The 16,544-nt window shown below is 49.4% G+C and overlaps 2 protein-coding genes across 4 annotated transcripts in view; both read left to right on the top strand.

Annotated features, from left to right (window-relative positions):
• Positions 1–8,517, top strand: part of LOC102372063 (interferon alpha-inducible protein 27-like protein 2B) — a 24,063-nt gene extending 15,546 nt beyond the window's left edge. Inside the window, exons 1-7 of one of the 3 annotated variants that reach the window (XM_006026999.3) lie at positions 329–1,342; positions 2,263–2,355; positions 3,850–4,060; positions 4,360–4,431; positions 5,198–5,251; positions 5,912–6,073; positions 7,158–8,517. In XM_006026999.3, the coding sequence (XP_006027061.1) occupies positions 3,886–4,060; positions 4,360–4,431; positions 5,198–5,251; positions 5,912–6,073; positions 7,158–7,255 (561 nt within the window). In that variant the 5' untranslated portion in view covers positions 329–1,342; positions 2,263–2,355; positions 3,850–3,885 and the 3' untranslated portion in view covers positions 7,256–8,517. Of the gene's footprint in view, positions 1–328; positions 1,343–2,262; positions 2,356–3,849; positions 4,061–4,359; positions 4,432–5,197; positions 5,252–5,911; positions 6,074–7,157 lie in introns of those variants that run through there. The other 2 variants (XM_025208057.1, XR_003094860.1) reach the window with 2 other exon arrangements.
• Positions 8,518–11,702: 3,185 nt separating this feature from the next.
• Positions 11,703–15,680, top strand: LOC102371826 (interferon alpha-inducible protein 27-like protein 2A). The gene is made up of 5 exons (XM_006026998.2): positions 11,703–11,826; positions 13,158–13,239; positions 13,726–13,764; positions 14,645–14,806; positions 15,363–15,680. Exons 2-5 carry the CDS (start codon positions 13,233–13,235, stop codon positions 15,434–15,436), a joined length of 282 nt encoding a protein of 93 aa, XP_006027060.1. The 5' UTR covers positions 11,703–11,826; positions 13,158–13,232; the 3' UTR covers positions 15,437–15,680.
• Positions 15,681–16,544: the final 864 nt, after the last annotated feature.

Here is a 16,544-nt window from a genome sequence, read left to right as displayed (position 1 = left end):
TAAAAAGGAACCAGATCAACTTGGAACTGGATTTGGTCCCCTTCAACCAGCTGTAGTGGCACATAAATCAGCAGCCTGGGAGAAGTCTCAGAAAGCTGGAGACTTACACCTATTCATTCAGCGGACAACTGGACTGCGGGGCTCATGGACGCAGCTGCTTGAGACCAGGAAGCCACTACAATTTAAAGCAAGACTTTCGCTTTGTTAACACAATTAATAAAATTAATACAATTTAAAGCAAAGTTAATACAATTCAAGCAGTTTGCGAGCAGCTTCCAGGAGCAAGAAGAGGAGCCAGGCACCAGATCCTGCTCTGGAAAGGCAAGCAGCTGAGATTTATTACCCAGATTACAGGTAACCTTGTGGGTAGGCTACTGATAAAATAGGAAGAAACTGGTCTATCGACCCATCTTTTATTTGCTTGCACCTTAAAACAGGAAAACAAACATTTATCCCGAAGTCTATCTTGCTACCCACAACAGCACAACATAGGTTCTCAGGAGGTGGGAGGAGGGTGGCATGCAGATTGGCAGCAGGTCTTCCTGAATTTTCCAAATTTCCCTCCAGCCTATCCCCAATATTTATAAATGGCTGATTTTAATATTCCAATAAATGATCTCTGCTTGGTTTTATTTAAATGTCTTTGTTTCGCTGAAACTTTTGGAACTGGACTGAACCAGAACTCTTGTGGACTTGGAAGGTGTCAATTAATTGGAATTGATATCCTTGAGATATATTTATATCCTTGGGAAAGAGGGAGGTTTCTTATTTGCTTTCCTTCCTCCTTGTGGAATGCTCTTCCTGTTTCTTCTTTATCTCACGTTACGGTATTGTCTGACAAGGTTGTTTTTGTTTTTACAAATTATCTAACTATTTTAACAAAAATATGTCTGTTATAGCAAACTAACATCCAGTGCATTTGGTTACATCAATCACCGCTAGTACTTTAAGATGATATAGTGTATATGGATTATTTAATGTATAGTCTTCCTTATCTCCTTTCAGGTCTTGTACTTTGTTTAATGGTATTTGATGGTTTCCTTTACTTGCTGACCAAGTTAGTTGTCACATCTGCAAAGGTTCACGCTACGGTCTCTCAGAAACAAGTTTCGGGCCTTCTGCTTGGCAACACTCCTGCTGCTTAGCCTAGGCCCCTTGGCAATGGCCAAGGCTGGCAACAGAGTGCTGCTTGCTGGGCGATTGCTGCCTGTGTCTGACAACAGCCCTAACAAGGGAGCAGAGCCAGGCCCAGCAGGGAATAAAAGCAGAGTCCCCAAGAAAACAGGGCAGTCTACGAGCAGTCCACATGTCAATTTGCTGCGCCTCCCCCGCCCCCTGCAAGGTGAGCTTTTTTTTAAATTAAGAGTAGCTAACCTACACATGTAGTGCAGGTAGCAAAAACTCAGCAGTTAGACCAATACTTAAGCCCCTTGCTTAACTACAGTCCCGAGTGAGGGGGAGTTCACTAGGGAGTCACCTGGCAACTCTCTCACCTTGCTTCACTGATGCTTGGTGAGAGGAAGCAGGAAGAGGGAACCTTTCGGGACCAAGGAGCAGCGAATAGGCCAGCTTACAGGGGAGTTTGCTTGGGGACGTCTGCTTGAAAAGAGGGGCAGGAAGAGAGACGACAGATTCAGAGTCCCAGAGAAATGGCTGGAGGATGTTGCAATGCCAGAGCCACTGTCACTGCCAGCTCTTCCTCTTCTTGCACCTGTGTGGTGTCTGTCCAGGCAGGACTGTTCATCATTGAGGCTTCACCCAGGGCCTGGTTTGGCGCTGCGGAGACTGTTGCTTGCAGGTCCCTTCCAGGGACAGCCAAGTTGGGGAGTGCCTGCCATGTGAGTGGGGCCTCTCAAGTTGGTGGCTGCTTCTCAAGCTGCTACATCCAGTTCTACGTCCCCACCAATTCCCCCACAGAACAAGGAACAGTGGTCTCAAGTTGCAGATTGGATTCTGCCACTTTTAAACCAGTCTCATGTGCCAACTTGTGTTCTGTTATGGGTCTAGACAGGTTTCCAATCACTTGCACCAGTAAAAGTGTAATGTCTGTACCTGGCCAAAGTGCATGGACTGTACCACTGGAGCATAAGGAGGGGTGTGGGGAGGAGTTCCAAGACGGGGTTGGGGTTTTATACACTAAAAAAGTTACATGAAAATCTTCCTAATTCTCTTTTAAGCCTAAAGAAGAGTATATGAAGGGTGAGGCTTCCTCCTGCAACCTTTGCTTTGGGATGATCAGTCTTTTTCTCCTTCTTTGAACAGCTGCTGTTTGAAAGCCTGTCCACTGCAGTTGAGCTGCGTTCCCTGTAAATACTTAGAGCCACTGGCATAGTCTATTAGTTGGCTGCTACCAGGGTAAGTGAAATTTATAACCTAATGGTGATCAAATGGCATTTGCACCTCCATTTGGAGTTGGGATTTTTCTAAATAAGTCTGCTAGGAGTGGGCTATATTTTGAAGAGAAAAGCAGTGCAAGGAGACTACTTTGTATCCCATGTTGCTAATAAGACCTCCCTTATTAAACCTGAAGAAGCTTGACAATTTAGTTCTGGCTCTTGCTGGCTCTACTGTTTTGCTACTTGCATTTCTCTGGGGGGGTGTAGAGACTGCAAACCTGTATCCTTGCACACTTGGGTTTGCTGGCCTGCAGGGTTTGTGCATGCTTTTCTAGCGGCCTTGGGTTTTGTAAAGGTTGTCTGTAACTTCCCATTAGCTATGGGGGAACAAGCTTGAGTAGTGACTCTTTTGAAAAGTCCTTTGCGGCGTGCAGCAGGAGGGAGTAGTGCTAGGACTAAATTACTTGGGTGGGAAGGAAGGTGCAAGGCAGGTAAAAAAGGAAGCGATTTATTTCTCTCTGATTCTGGCGCTGCTGCATGTCTGGGGCAGAAGAGGCTCATGCAAGCTGCCTCTCGGGGCTGAAAATTATCTTTGAAATTCCTAGTCTGGATGGTTTAGCTGCTTTATTTCCTACTTCTACCCCTGTGGCGTTGCTATCTTTCAGCACCGGCAATCAGTGACTCTTACGTAATTAACCTCTTCTGCATGCCAGCCACTAAACAAGGCAGGGCGTGGAGCGTCACAAGGTTATTTTTACTTGACATGGATCCCAGCCAGTTTATAACCAGACTCAAAGGCAAAATGATGCCCACATCATCAGAGCAGATTTTAGTATCCACTCTTAAGTCTATTGCAGGGGTGGGCAAAATGCGGCCCGTGGGCCGGATACAGCCCACCAGGCCATTCTATCTGACCCGCGGGGCCCCTAAAAAATGTAGAAAATTAATATTTATCTGCCCATAGCTACCTGTCATGCAGCCCTCGATGGCTTGCCAAAACGCAGTAAGTGGCCTTCCACCCAAAATAATTGCCCGCCCCTGGTCTATTCTAACTCTTAGCTGCTTCGGTTACCTAAAACCAGTCTAATCCCCTTAAAATGCTAAAGAGCAGGTACACCTTACCTAGAGACTTCACCTGAATTTTCAGACTCAGACATGTCAAAGTTAGGCAGGCCAAGAAATGAGGTTTTTTTACCTCTCTCTTCTAGAAGGGGTCATCTTAGTGGGACACCGTGGTTTCTAGCTAGCTCCCTGCAAGGGTCACAGCTTCCAAGCACCCTTTTATCCAGCCTCCCCAGAGAAGTCCAACTGATCTACAGCTTTCTTACCAACTAACCTTTCACCCAACTGCTTGAAACCCTGCTGAAAATGCCAATATCACTGCTTTTGTGTGTAGTGTGCTGAGATGAAATCTCTCCGTGTCCTGCAGCTCTAATTAGCTTCAATTGCATAGGATCAAAGACACTACAAAGTCTCTACAGCCATGTGAAAGCTCCTTGTTTCTGCCTTGCAGGGAGCCTTGGTATCTTAGCACGGCTGAGTTGTTTGGATGAGGTATTGTAAGGGTCAGCCTTGCTGGCACAGCGACATGGTCGGGAGCTGTGCGCCCAGTTCACGCATCCTCTGCCACAAGAAGAGATGCAGGCAAATGCCATTTCCCACTGATGAACAGGAAGAGATAATCCACCACCCCCAACCTTGTTCTCTGCTCTTGCCCTACGAAGGTAGGACATTTCAATGCATTACTTAAAGCTGGTATAGTCCTGGCAGGGGAGAGAGAAAAGTGGGGAAACTTGACAGGTTTGTTATCCAAACACCCCCTAACAACCTTTTCCAGAGAAGACTAATACTAGGTCCCTAGAAAAATGGAGACCTCGCCAGTGGGTGATGGGTGGGTATGACTGAAAGTACAGGACTGGGTGAGGGAGAAAATGGCATTGAGTCCTGGCAGTGCAAGTCCTTATCAGGGTTTGAGAGGAGGCCTTTGAACTGGTTTCACTGCATTTCTGGCTTTCTGTTCAAGGCTGGTCAAACTGCATCTTATTTCCAAGAGACGTGCCGGATGAAAGTTCAGAGCAGGACTTAGGCAAGAGTGGTAAGTAGGAGTGTTCCCTTCGGTCACTGGAAGTACAAATATTATTAATATTAATATTGTGTTGGCTGCCATGAAGCCCAGGGCAGGGTTGAAACCAGCTTCCCACCCCCCCTTCCAAAAATAAAAATGTTCTTTGGGGTTCATGTGAATTAATGTCTGTACCTGTGGGTACAGACATTAATTAACCCTGAGGGGTTAATATGGGACTGGAAATTTGGATGTGATACAAGTTCTGATTCAACTCTGCTGTAACAGAAACTGGGTGTTTAAAAAACTGAAACTGCCATGTGAAGGCACTAGTTTAAATAGGCACTTCACCACCTGCAGCAGATAGCACCAAGGCAAATCTATGATGTGTAGGGTAGAAGGTCTTCTTAACTGAGTGCATGGAGCAAATGCTTTGTCAGGGTAATACTCCCCTGCTGCCTCTCCAGTGTCTCTTCTGCAGCCTTTCAAGATTTATTCCTCCTTTTTCTAGTGTATTTACAACCTATTATATAATTTCTGGGATTCCAGTACAGTCTCACAAGGTGTGCTGGCTTCAGCCACGTCACTTGGGTTGGCCAAGATGCTTCTTAAATGAAAAGTATGCAGAGTCTGCCCACGTGCAGCATGTAACTAATGGTGTTCAATCCAGTGGGTTTAGGTGTGGCCTGTGAAGCAACTTCAGGCCATGAGAAGTCTAAGCCATGATTTCCTTATAGTCCTGCCACATTTACAACTTGCTGATCTGCTGTCATTAAAACCAATCATCTCCTTCCTCTAGAAACTAAAGGAATCTCTAAGATCAAGACTGGCATTGCAGTAGTTGCTGGAGCAGGTAAGGGGCCAGCTCAGGGCGTGTAACCTAGTGTTTTGTTGGGTTAATCGCTTTACAGCGGAGGTTTTCAACCTTTTTTTTCATTTGCGGACCCCTCTGGAAATTTTGAACGGAGATGCAGAGCCCTCTGAATTGTAAGCGTGGGAATTCACATACTTTTGATCATAGTCATCTTTCGTGGGCCACTTAGACATAGTCTGTGGACCCCCAGAGCCCCATGAACCACAGATTGAAAAACACTGCCTTGCAGTACAGGGATCAGAAGATGGGGAAACCATAGTCCATATGGATGCCAGATCATGCTGGTCGGAAGGGAGCTGGGGCATGGATCTGAGCTGCCATCGAGGCTGTAGGGTCTCCTGGAAAGTAGATCTGTTGGCATTAAGTCCGGAAACCTTTATTTAGGCCTGTGCCAGCTGAAATACAGCCACTCTGGCTCTTCTACGGAAATGTACCCCTCATAAAGGATATCCGGTAGGTGGAAGCCCCAGCCATGCTCTTCTAGGGGAAACTGCTTTGTGTACTCTGACTCCCTAGCGGTTCCTACATCCTTTCCTAAAGCTCTGTCCCAGAGCTGTGCCACCAGAAAGCACTGCTGGTTGAAGCATCCCCCACACCCCAGTCTGTCCTGTGTCTAACCCTGCTCTATTTCAAATGCAGGAATATCAGTAGTTGCTGCCCCACTTGTACTGGGGGCAGTAGGATTTACTGGAGCGGGAATTGCAGCCGGGTCACTCGCTGCCAATATGATGTCAGTTGCTGCCATAGCCAATGGAGGAGGAGTGGCTGCTGGAAGCATGGTGGCAGTGCTACAATCGGCTGGTAAGACTACAGCACCGTAGGAGCCGAACACTCATCCACATGCACCTACTTGCTCCCAGGTAACTCAGCATCTTGCCACTTCTTCACAGTCTCCACTTCTTCTTTAAAAGGCAAGAGCCTGGTCTCTCTTTGGTTAGTGACCAAATCTATTGCTCACTAACCCCGTTAATATGATCTGCAGGGGCCGTGCTGTATATATTCTGCTATACGGTTATTGGCCTGGCCTCCATTGCAATGCCTAGCACAGAAGGTATTGTGTGTCCTGCAGTTTCCTGAGTATAGCTCAACATATATATAAGGTTTCGGATGTTGCCCCAGTGTTACGTGTCTTTTGTGTACAGTTGCCAGCCCTTCCAGATTGCCTGGGAGACTACCGGAATCAGCGTCCATCTCCTGGTGACTATCGAAAGAAATCCGGGAGTGTGTGCTGCATTGTCCGGATGCACTGTGCACGAGGCCGCCTCCTCCCAGGATAGCTTCAGTCCGAGATGGCAACCCTAGTCTTGTGGCAATTGCAGTTAGAGACAGAATTCCCCTACTTCAGGGAGTAAGAGGGGGGATGTTTCTTGAATCCACAAGACAAACTATGAAAAGGATGCTGTACATACACCAACAGCAGCATGCACGAGCTGCTACACTGGGGTGCATGTAGTCCAAACAGCCTTAGATCTTGCTGTAGATTTAAGTTACATGCTTGGGTTTCTTAAGAACCACAAGAGTGGCAAAACTGGGTGCAAGTTCAGACCCCAAACCCTAGTAGTGAGAGGCAGCTACATAAAGCTGCACTTGGCTTGCTGGACCAGGTCCCTTTAATGGCATATCCACTGTTTGAGGAAGTAACCAAACCCTGGTGGAGGTACAGAGATCAAACCAATAAAAGTGATCTCAAAGAGTTTTTCAGCTCCTTGTGCAGGAGGTAAGACTTCATTGGCAGCCCTTTCTCAGCAGTGAAGGCCAGAGGCACCTGGCACACCTTGTCCAGCCCTTGTACTTGGGTTAGAGTGAGACTCCAATGCATGCACCATCACAAAGGTCTGCTCTCTATCTATGGCCTACTATAAGGCAGACCTCTGTTCTTTTGTAGGTGCTGCAGGACTCTCTTTGACAACCAACATTGGGCTGGGGGCTGTAGGGGGTGGTGTTGGGGCAGCGATTAGCAGACTCTTCACCAAAGAGAAATGAACCTGCTCCTGTGGCGTTTGGAACAAATGCTGGCCGCTCACAGAACTCTTCAGCTCCAGCATCAGGGTTGCTCAAGCAGCAAGCTTATTTTAATTTGAAACATGTGCCGCCTTTGCAATGCTGTGGAAACCACCACTGTGAATTTACCACTTTCCCCTGCCTTTTTCCCCCTTTCCCTCCCAGTCTCCTGAACAGCTGTTGATCTCCTTTGATCATTTGGGGTAGGGGAGGAAACAATAAAAGCTATTTCCTTAAATGAATTAATTTGTTTCAAATTATGTCACTGAAACCCTTGGGAGGAGGGCCTTACATGCATGGTAAGGGCTGGAAGAGCAAAGCATTGCTGATGTGTGGAGGGCCACAGCCTGTCAGAGGTAAGCCTAAGTGTTTGTCAAGGAGATAGTTTTGGAGTGACTGAGAGCGAAGACCGTGCTGGTTTCTGTATAGGTGGATCCTCTCCTCTCTACCAGATCAATGCATCTCTTATCACCAGGCTGTCTCAATACCCAGACTAGAGAAATCGCATGGGACACATCTTCCTGCTCCTGGATCTACTGCAGCAGGGAGACTGCACTTTCCCCTGAGCTTGGCTTAATGGGACACTGGTTTCTAGCTAGCTCCATGCCAGGGTTGCGGCTCCTAACCTCCAACACAGAAGTCAAACTTACCTACAGCTTTCTTATCAACAGACCTTTGAGTCAGCTCCTTTCAGCTTGCACCCCTTTTGGAAAGGTTGATACCAGTGCTCTTGTACGTAGTGTGCCAAGATGAAATCACTCCCACACCTACAGGAGTAAAATAGCTTCCAGGCACTGTTTGGTGGGTGACGACTGACCCCAGGATAGCCCTTCATGCTGGAGATGTTAACCAGGACAGGAGCCAGCAGAGAAGAGTTCGGGTTCTAGTGTACTTAATGGAACCAAGAGTGGGAGGAGTGGTTTATCTAGACTGATTAGGACACAGGTCTATCTGCAGCACAAGCTGATTAGCTCATCAGCTGTACGAAGTGTGCTCCTTTCAGTTCCTATTAGGTAGACTCATAGGAGCCTCCTGTGGTTCAGTGGTAGCATCCTTGTCTACCACACAGGAGACCCGCGTTTGATTCCCAGACACATAGACAACTACAGCCATAGAGGCACCAAGCATCTGGACATAGTCCGGTCTTTGAATTCAGTCTCAGTGGCAAAAGGGGAGGTTGGAAAGTCTGGGCCAGCCTCCACTCCTCCAAAAATTCCTGCTCAGGCATGTGCATTGAAGGTCTGGGTGGCCCTCATGCATACACCATGATCCAGGAGGGTCAATGGTTGCCACCACTTAGAATCATAGAAAATGAAGGTTGGAAGGGACCTCAGGGGGTCACATCTAGTCCAACCCCCTGCTCAAAGCAGGACCAGTCCCAACTAGATCATCATGGCCAAGGCTTTGTCCAGCTGGGTCTTAACCTGCAAGCACAGAGATTCCACCACCTCTCTGGGAAACCTGTAATAGTGCTTCACCACCCTCCTCGGGAGAGAGTTTTTTTCCTAATATCTAACTTAAACCGCCCTTGCTGCAACTTGAGACCACTGCTCCTTGTTCTGACATCCGCCACCACTGAGACAGTCCAGCTCCATCCTCTTGGGAACCACCGGTCAGGTAGCTGAAGGCTGCTATCAAATCCCCCTCAGTCTTTTCTTCTGCAGACAATAAACCCAGTTCTCTCAGCCTGTCCTCAGAAGTCATGTGCCACAGCACCTGAACCATTTTCGCTGTCCTCTGCTGGACTCTCTCCAACTTGTCCATATACCTTTCTGTAGCTGAAGGCGGGGGGAAGCGAAACTGGACGCAGTACTGCAGATACGGCCTCACCTGTGCAGAATACAGGGAAATAGTTACTTCCCTCAATCTGCTAGCAACACTCCTACTAATGCAGCCCAGTATGCTGTTAGCCTTCTTATCAGTGTGCCCTTGTTGCCAACTCACATCCAGTTTATTGTGCACTTAACCCCCATGTCCTTTTCTGCAGAGCTGCTGCTCAGCCAGCCAGCCCCCAGGCTGTAGCAGTGGATAGGATTGTTCCAGCCTATCTGCAGGACTTTGTGCTTGTCCTTGTTAAACCTCATGAGATTTCTTTTGCCCTAATCCTCCAATTTGTCTAGGTCACTCAGAATCGGGGACTGCCCGCAGACTGCTGGCGGCACTTTTTGTAGGGTGTGCACCGCCAAGCTCAGGGGGTGCATGTGCACCCGTGTGCACCCCCTGCGTGTTGCCAGTGCAATACACAGACATCTGTTCTGTAAACTGCCCCTTAACTAGCTCCGGTCACTATGCCTTGTGGGCAGCCATAGCAAAGAAAGTACCAGATCGACCCCCTCCCCACCCCCAAACTGATTCTTCACCTCAAGGTGCACTGATGAAGGAGCACATCCCCACATCCCCACTGCCATGTGGGGATGTGGGGCCTGTCTGCAATGCAGCTTGATCAGGAGATTTGGCCACTAGTACTGTCATCAGGATCTTTAATGTATTTGTACTTGCAGTCCTCCTCTGATGTACAACTTGCATGTGGGGAATGGAGACCCAGATCCAAAACCAGACAGAGGCACCTCAGATCTATTTAAGTGCAAGATAAAGATTCTGACAACCCATCCTTCAGCTGCCATCCACCAAACTGCACAGCCACCCTGATACACATTGCTAGATGTCAATAGGTACCTAAAATTATGTTCAGCGTGGTGGAAAAATGAGAAGGGAGGTTAGGCCAGAAGCTGGAAAAAAAATTGTTCTGGGAAAGGAACCGAGGACCCTGGTCACAGTCTGGCCAATGTGATTTCCTGAAGTAGGAATGGCTGTTGACTCGCTTCTGGCCAAAATGTCAGCTATTTTGTAGCCCAAGAAAGGGGAGCTGCTGGAAGTGCAGTGGCACTCATCTGGTAGGTCACAGGCCACTAATCTTTCATGCAAATATTTTAGTCTCCAGTGCTGTCATGCCTGAGAACTCTGCACAGGAAGCACCCGACATTTCACAGTGGTCCTTAGTCCTCTTGTGTCACCAAGAGGCAAGCCTTGTCCTGTTGCTCCTCCCAGACCTTACTAGTAACATAACTGAGCTTAGATGGGCCGCATGTAGGACAGCCTAGTGGCACTAGCTGGACCCACAGCAGGATGGCTTGCAGCCCCGTTTGCTTAGCCCTTGGGCCCCTGGCAGAACTTGCATCACAGCTGGTTGGTAAATTTGCCAGTCCCTTCCTTCTGCTGGAAACAGGCAGAGGCATTCCCATCCTGTGTCTTATTTCAGCACTGAGGGCATAAGAAACTCAGTGCAGTAGGGTGATGTAGTGTTACCAGTTCTCAGGAAACAGCTTTCAGTTCCCTGCAAGGAGAAACAGCGTGTCAAATCAGGTCCTGAAAACCTCTGGCTCTGCTTCCTTCACAAGAGATGCCAAGATCCATTTGGATCTTTATGATGACTGAGGTCTGTCAAGCAATAAAGCCTTCACAAGCTTACACACTGGTGTGCAAGAATGACTTCATTATAAATATGCAACATACTGAATTACCATGCGCTCACTGACACACCACTCTTGAGATGGGCAGCTACTAGGGGTTGTCAAAGGGAAAACAGGGCCAGAACCCCTAGAAGGTCTTTGATGGTAGATCTAGATAGCATCTTCCTCCAAGGGCGCTATGGTAAATGTAAGGTTTTATCCCCTGTCCACTCATGAGATACCCCCATCACTGGCAGGCTGTACCATAGCGCTGCTACCTTTCCTCATGCAGAGACTGTCCTCTTCCCACTGAAAAGCAGTAACAGAGGATGCATTGATTTGCGGTTCACCTTTTAATCGAGTTCCTGGGACAGCAAGACACCTGCAAGTGGGTCTCCATGCTGAGCTGGTAGGAGGGGACATGAGGTCCATGTCCCCGGCTTGGGAGCAGGTGGGGTGAGCCATGTGGGCCAGCATCCCAGAGCAAAGCCCTTCAAGGGCTTTTGCTTATTCTTGTGCACTGAGAAACAATAGGATGCATGACTTCCTGAGGCTGGGCCTGCTGGGCCAGGGAGGGATGCCTGACATAACCAGCTTCCACCTGGGGCCCATCCTGCTAAGAACAGACTCCAAACACTGGGTTCCTGCATTAGACTGCTCAAATACCCCTATAATACACCTGTTTAGATGGAAATAAAGATACTGCTCCCAGGGTTAAAAAAAGCCTCCCGTTGCAAGCCAGACCAAGCAACATGATGATGTCTACCTGTGTCTACAACCTGGGAGCCCATCCGCGGCAGGGGCCGTTGCACAGAAGAGCAAAAGAATGACTAAGTAGTACTTGGTGCTATTAAATCAAACCCTTATTTCAGGGCACTGACTTTCTCTTCTCGTGTTGCATGTGACATCTTGAATAACAATGTGGGTTTACAGCAAGTGGCTCCAGCTCAAGGTTTCTATTTAAGATTCACTGAGCTGGGAAACCAAAACCTAAGAAACAAGCTCCTCCCAGCTCCAACACTGCGGGCACATAAAAGAGCGAGGGGGATGCACAGTCAGATGCAGTTAGAGGACTCTCCTGCCTGACTCAGCCTAGCAAGCAAGGTTGGTAGATTTTTCCTTTCTGCATTTGAATCTTGGGCTAATTCTGCTTTTGGAGGCAGCTGCGCTCTTCTTCAGGGCAGAAGGATGCAGAAGCAGGTTGCAGCAAAAGCAGCTGCTGCTTTTGCCTCTGCAACCAACCTGGGAGGCATCTCCAAGGAAAACGGGACTGAGAGAGGGCAGCTCGAAACCCCCTAGAGACACTTTGGGATTTGCTGCCGTGCGTTGCAAAGGCTTCCTGGATTCATCTAGGGAGAGCGTGGGTTCGTTGGAGGGGCTGGCTAGATGTGCCTGCTCAGGCTGTTGCTGTCGTAGCAATGAACCGTTCCTGGGGGGGAAGGGAGCTGGCTCCAGAGAAGGGAGGCATGGTGGGGATATATGCCCCTCAGATTTGTGTGGGGTGGGGGCAGATGTGGGATGCCTGCTGTAGGCTCAGGGGTCCCAGCCCTGCTGCCCTGCCCTCGGGAGCCCTGCGCCAGCTGTGGCGAGGCACCCCCTGCCTGCCCGGCAGCAGCGGGGGTGGCGGCAGTGGCACAGGGTTGTGCCCTCCGCTGCTGCCAGGGAGGCAGGGGGCACCTTGCCGTGGCTGGCACAGGGCTTGCAGGGGCAGGGCAGCAGGGCAGGGAGCCCCAAACTGGCAGCGGGCAGCCTGCATCCACATCTGCCCCCCCTGGGCTCTGCTCACCCCCAGCCCCACCACAGAGGCAGTGCTAATCCTTGCAAGGATAAAGGTTTGGATGTGTATTACCTTGCTCAGCAGATCTGCCAGCCCTATCACAGCGCTGGGCAGGACCCACCCAATGAATGCCATGTGGGGGGAGAGGTGGGTTGCAGGTAGGGTTGCCAACTCTGTTCGAGTTTCCAGAACACCAACGTGCCCGAGTGCTCACATATATCACTTATGGATTATGATGCATAGACATTACGTCAGGAAGGCAAATGCACATTACTATTACATTTTAAAAATCCACTGGACTACTGTTTAAATCAGATTCAACGTTTAATATTTATTTTAAGAATGCCCTATCATTTAACCCCTGGGGGACTCTCAGCAGTCTCCTGGAGATTTAGATCTAATTGCTGGAGACTACAGGGCAATCCTGGAGGGTCGGCAACCCTAGCTGCAGGTCAGCTGTTCTCAGCCGCGCTCATGTCCTAGTTTTAGGAGAAGTGGGGCACGTACCTACAAGAAAAGGTGTTTTGCTAGATGGAGCTGCCTTATGATGCCACAGCCATAGCCCCAGGCTTGTGTCTGTGCCTCTCTCCTCATCCCCAGTGGACCATGTTTTGAGGGGACTGGACTGGTCTGACTGCGTTTCTTGTGTTATCCTTAGCCTCCCCGTGGTGCTTCCACTGCCACCAACAGGAGCCCCGCCACCTGGATCCAGGATCACGAGCCACTCTGCAATATGTTTGGTAAGGCTCCACTTTCTTTCTTGAACAGGAACTGCACACATCCCTGGCACTACTAATAAACTGGCAAACTATGCGGGCAGCATGTGTGATCCCTGCACAACCCCAAGTCCTAGCCTCTTGCTCTGAAGCATTTGGCTCAGGACACTGACAGACAAAAGACCCTAGATGGCAAAGGAGCCTGACTTTGATCCAGTGTGGTGCTACCTGGCGTACATGGACCCTAGCTATGGCGAGTGGTCCTCTTAAACACGGAGGGCAGGAGGATCTTCCCAAAAGGGCAAGTGCTGGGTAAAGTCACTGCTGAGCAGTACCTTCTCCAAAAGACACTTGAGAAGAGCAGTGCAAAGCTGGCAGGTTCAGGTGCCGGGGATTTCCAACCTGAATGCCAGAGCGTTAATGCCGACCAGCAGCAACCTAAGGAAAACCGTCTGTTGAAAACCAGCTACATTTTTGATAGCTCATTAACAAAAACCTTTCCTCTTTCAGACTTTCTGTACACTGCGGTGGGAGCAGGAATCGGACTTGGTAAGTCGCTAGCTCAAGAGACAGGCTGCTCATTTCAAAATGAACGAGGGTTTAACTAGGCATTATTCAGTAGGCCTGTGCGAAGTGGTTAGTATTCGATTTGGATTCGGCCAGTTCAGGGGACACTGATTCGATCTGGTGATTTGAATCACTGTCCCGAATTGATTTGGCCAAACCTGATTTGGTGATTCGGCTGCTGTCGAATCTCTGAATCACCCAGGCCTGGCCCATCCCGGCAATAGCTGCCCTGCCCACATCAGCTCCCGGCACTTTGAACCCCCCTCCCTGACTCCTACGGGTGCTGCCAGGCAGGGGGCAATCCCTGCTGCCCCCCACTGCCCCATGCTGTATGGGGGGGGGCTCTTCACAAGCCCTTCTTTCTCCCCTCGTTCCCCCAGCCCCCCATTGCTATCCCGCCCGCTGCAGCTCCAGCCCCTTAAGAAAAAAAACCAAGAAAACCCCCGATTGCCCCATGCCACATGGGGGGCTCTGCATGAGCTCCCCAAAGCCCCAAGGCCACTGCAGGACCATTGAGTACCAGGGCTTTTCTGCTTTTCCCCAAACAGCACTTTACAATGTCTTGGCCCTGTCCTACCAGGCAACATCCTACCTCTATGTCCTGCATGACCCTCTCTTTGACACCAATGCACCAAGGAATGCTGCAATTTCTGAACTCACGTGAATATTAGGATCCCTATTTTAAGTATTGGGGAAGTGCTTCATTGAGGAAAGACATCCCCCCAACCTGTCACTGTGGTGGTACAAACCACAAGACACTAAAGCACTAAGTGAATGGATGTAAAGGTGGTTCTGCAGCAGAAAGCCGGATATACCGTGCACCAGGATCTCATTTTATAAACTAATGCTCTTTGCAATGCAGGAGTCGCAGTTGTCGGAGTCCCTGTAGTCCTGGGGGCTGCAGGATTTACTGCTACAGGAATTGCTGCAGGGTCAATAGCGGCCAAGATGATGTCAGCAGCGGCCATAGCCAACGGAGGAGGAGTGGCTGCTGGAGGTACCGTGGCAGTGCTGCAGTCCATCGGTAGGTCCTAGGGAACTAACCTTTCGTTCAAATGCCTCTGTCTTGCGTGCTGTCATGCTTATGGACGATTCTGCATAGAGAGCACCTGGCATTTTGTGGGGGTCCTCAACTCTCTTACCTAAACTTAGATGGGCGATATGGGACATTGCTTCAGCCTCCTGGCACCCCTGGCCATGCCCTCAGTACCACAGCTCATTACCTAGTTGCAGCCTTTCCGAATTTTACATGCTCAGCATTCACCTAACTCTGTTCTTCATGACATCCCCAGTGATGCTTCCATGGGTATCAGGGGAGCCTGTTGAAGCGAGTCTCCTGCTCACCTGCCTGGATGGACTCTCCTGCCAATAGAGTACTAGCCCAGGGGCTCCTGGCAAAGCTTGGGTCACATTTGGGTGGTCAGATCCCCAGCCCCTTCCATGTGCTGAAAACACGCAGAGCTGTTTCCATCGTGACAGTCTTCTTTCAGCACTGACCCGGGGAGGGGACAAGTAACTGCAGGAGCTCCAGTGCACTGGGAGGTGTAGCCATACCGACTCCCCACCCTCTGTTTTCTCAGGTGCTGCAGGACTTTCTGGAGCAGCACAGGGAGCGATAGCTGCTGCTGGTGCAGCGGTTTTGGGTCAGGCCTGAAAGCAACAAGTACTCCTTTGTGTTTTGGACACTCAGCAACCCATTGGCTGGTATGTCCTGAAGTGCCCATCAGTATAATACAACACAGAGAGAGTTATAGGAACGGCTTTCAGCACGATCAAGAAGCAACCATGTGTTGAACCAGCCCCTGAAGACTTCTTGTGCTTGCACTCGCCCAGTAAAAGATAATATGGAGCACCTCACTTATCACTGCTGTGGAAGAAATAAAGCCTTTACAAACATGTATGCTGTGGTGTACAATTTTTTTTTTTATGAATATGGCTAGATTACCACATGCACACACCTGCCTAGGGGTCGTGAAAAAAGAGAACCCCTAAGAGACTTTCAGAGGTGGATACACACGGCTTCTTCCTCTAAGGGTGCTACAGCACATGTAAGGTCTAATTCTGTGTCCACTCATTATGGACAACCACTCTCCATCAGTGGTCAGCTGTATCACACTGCAGTGCAGCTACCTGTAGTGCCTCTTTCCTTACTGTGCTTTGTTGTTTCTCGCACCCAATGTGCTGGGACGCAAAGCTGTGGCTAATGAGAGCTGCATTTGCTACTAGGGGCCCTGGTGGTAGGTGCTGAACGGGTCCTGGCTTTCCTAGTTAGTGTGAAAAGCTTACACTAGTGCCATGCTGGTGACTGGTTTTCATGCACAAGAATGATGTTGGTTGATAAGACATATGAAAACACAGGTACACAAACAAGCGTTGGGACCCAGGGCCAGTCTAACCAGTAGGTGAGCTAGGCAGTCACCTAGGGCACCAAAATTTGGGGAGTGCCAAAATTATATGTAGAACAAAATAACAGGAACATCATTCTAAATAACAGCCCTGGCCAGCTATGATCTAAGACCTTTGGTTTGGTAAGGGGAGAAAGACTTCTGAAAAGATCTCGTAGGTGTGCGGGCCGGCTCCCGGTCCCATCCTCGCCGGGCGCGAGCCGGGCCCGTCTGTGTACCTTTTCACGCGGGCCCGGAGAAAAGTCGCGGGGTGGAGTAGTACGCTCGAGCTAGAATCAGTCACGGAGGCGTAATGGTTGATTGAAAAGATTATTTACTTACACCGGAGATGGTCGCGGTGCAGGCTGGACAGTTTCC

This window comes from Alligator sinensis, unplaced genomic scaffold (assembly GCF_000455745.1).
Source record: "Alligator sinensis unplaced genomic scaffold, ASM45574v1 scaffold547_1, whole genome shotgun sequence".
In the NCBI taxonomy this organism is placed as follows: Eukaryota; Metazoa; Chordata; order Crocodylia; family Alligatoridae; genus Alligator; species Alligator sinensis.
This window is presented reverse-complemented; position numbering and strand designations above follow the sequence as displayed.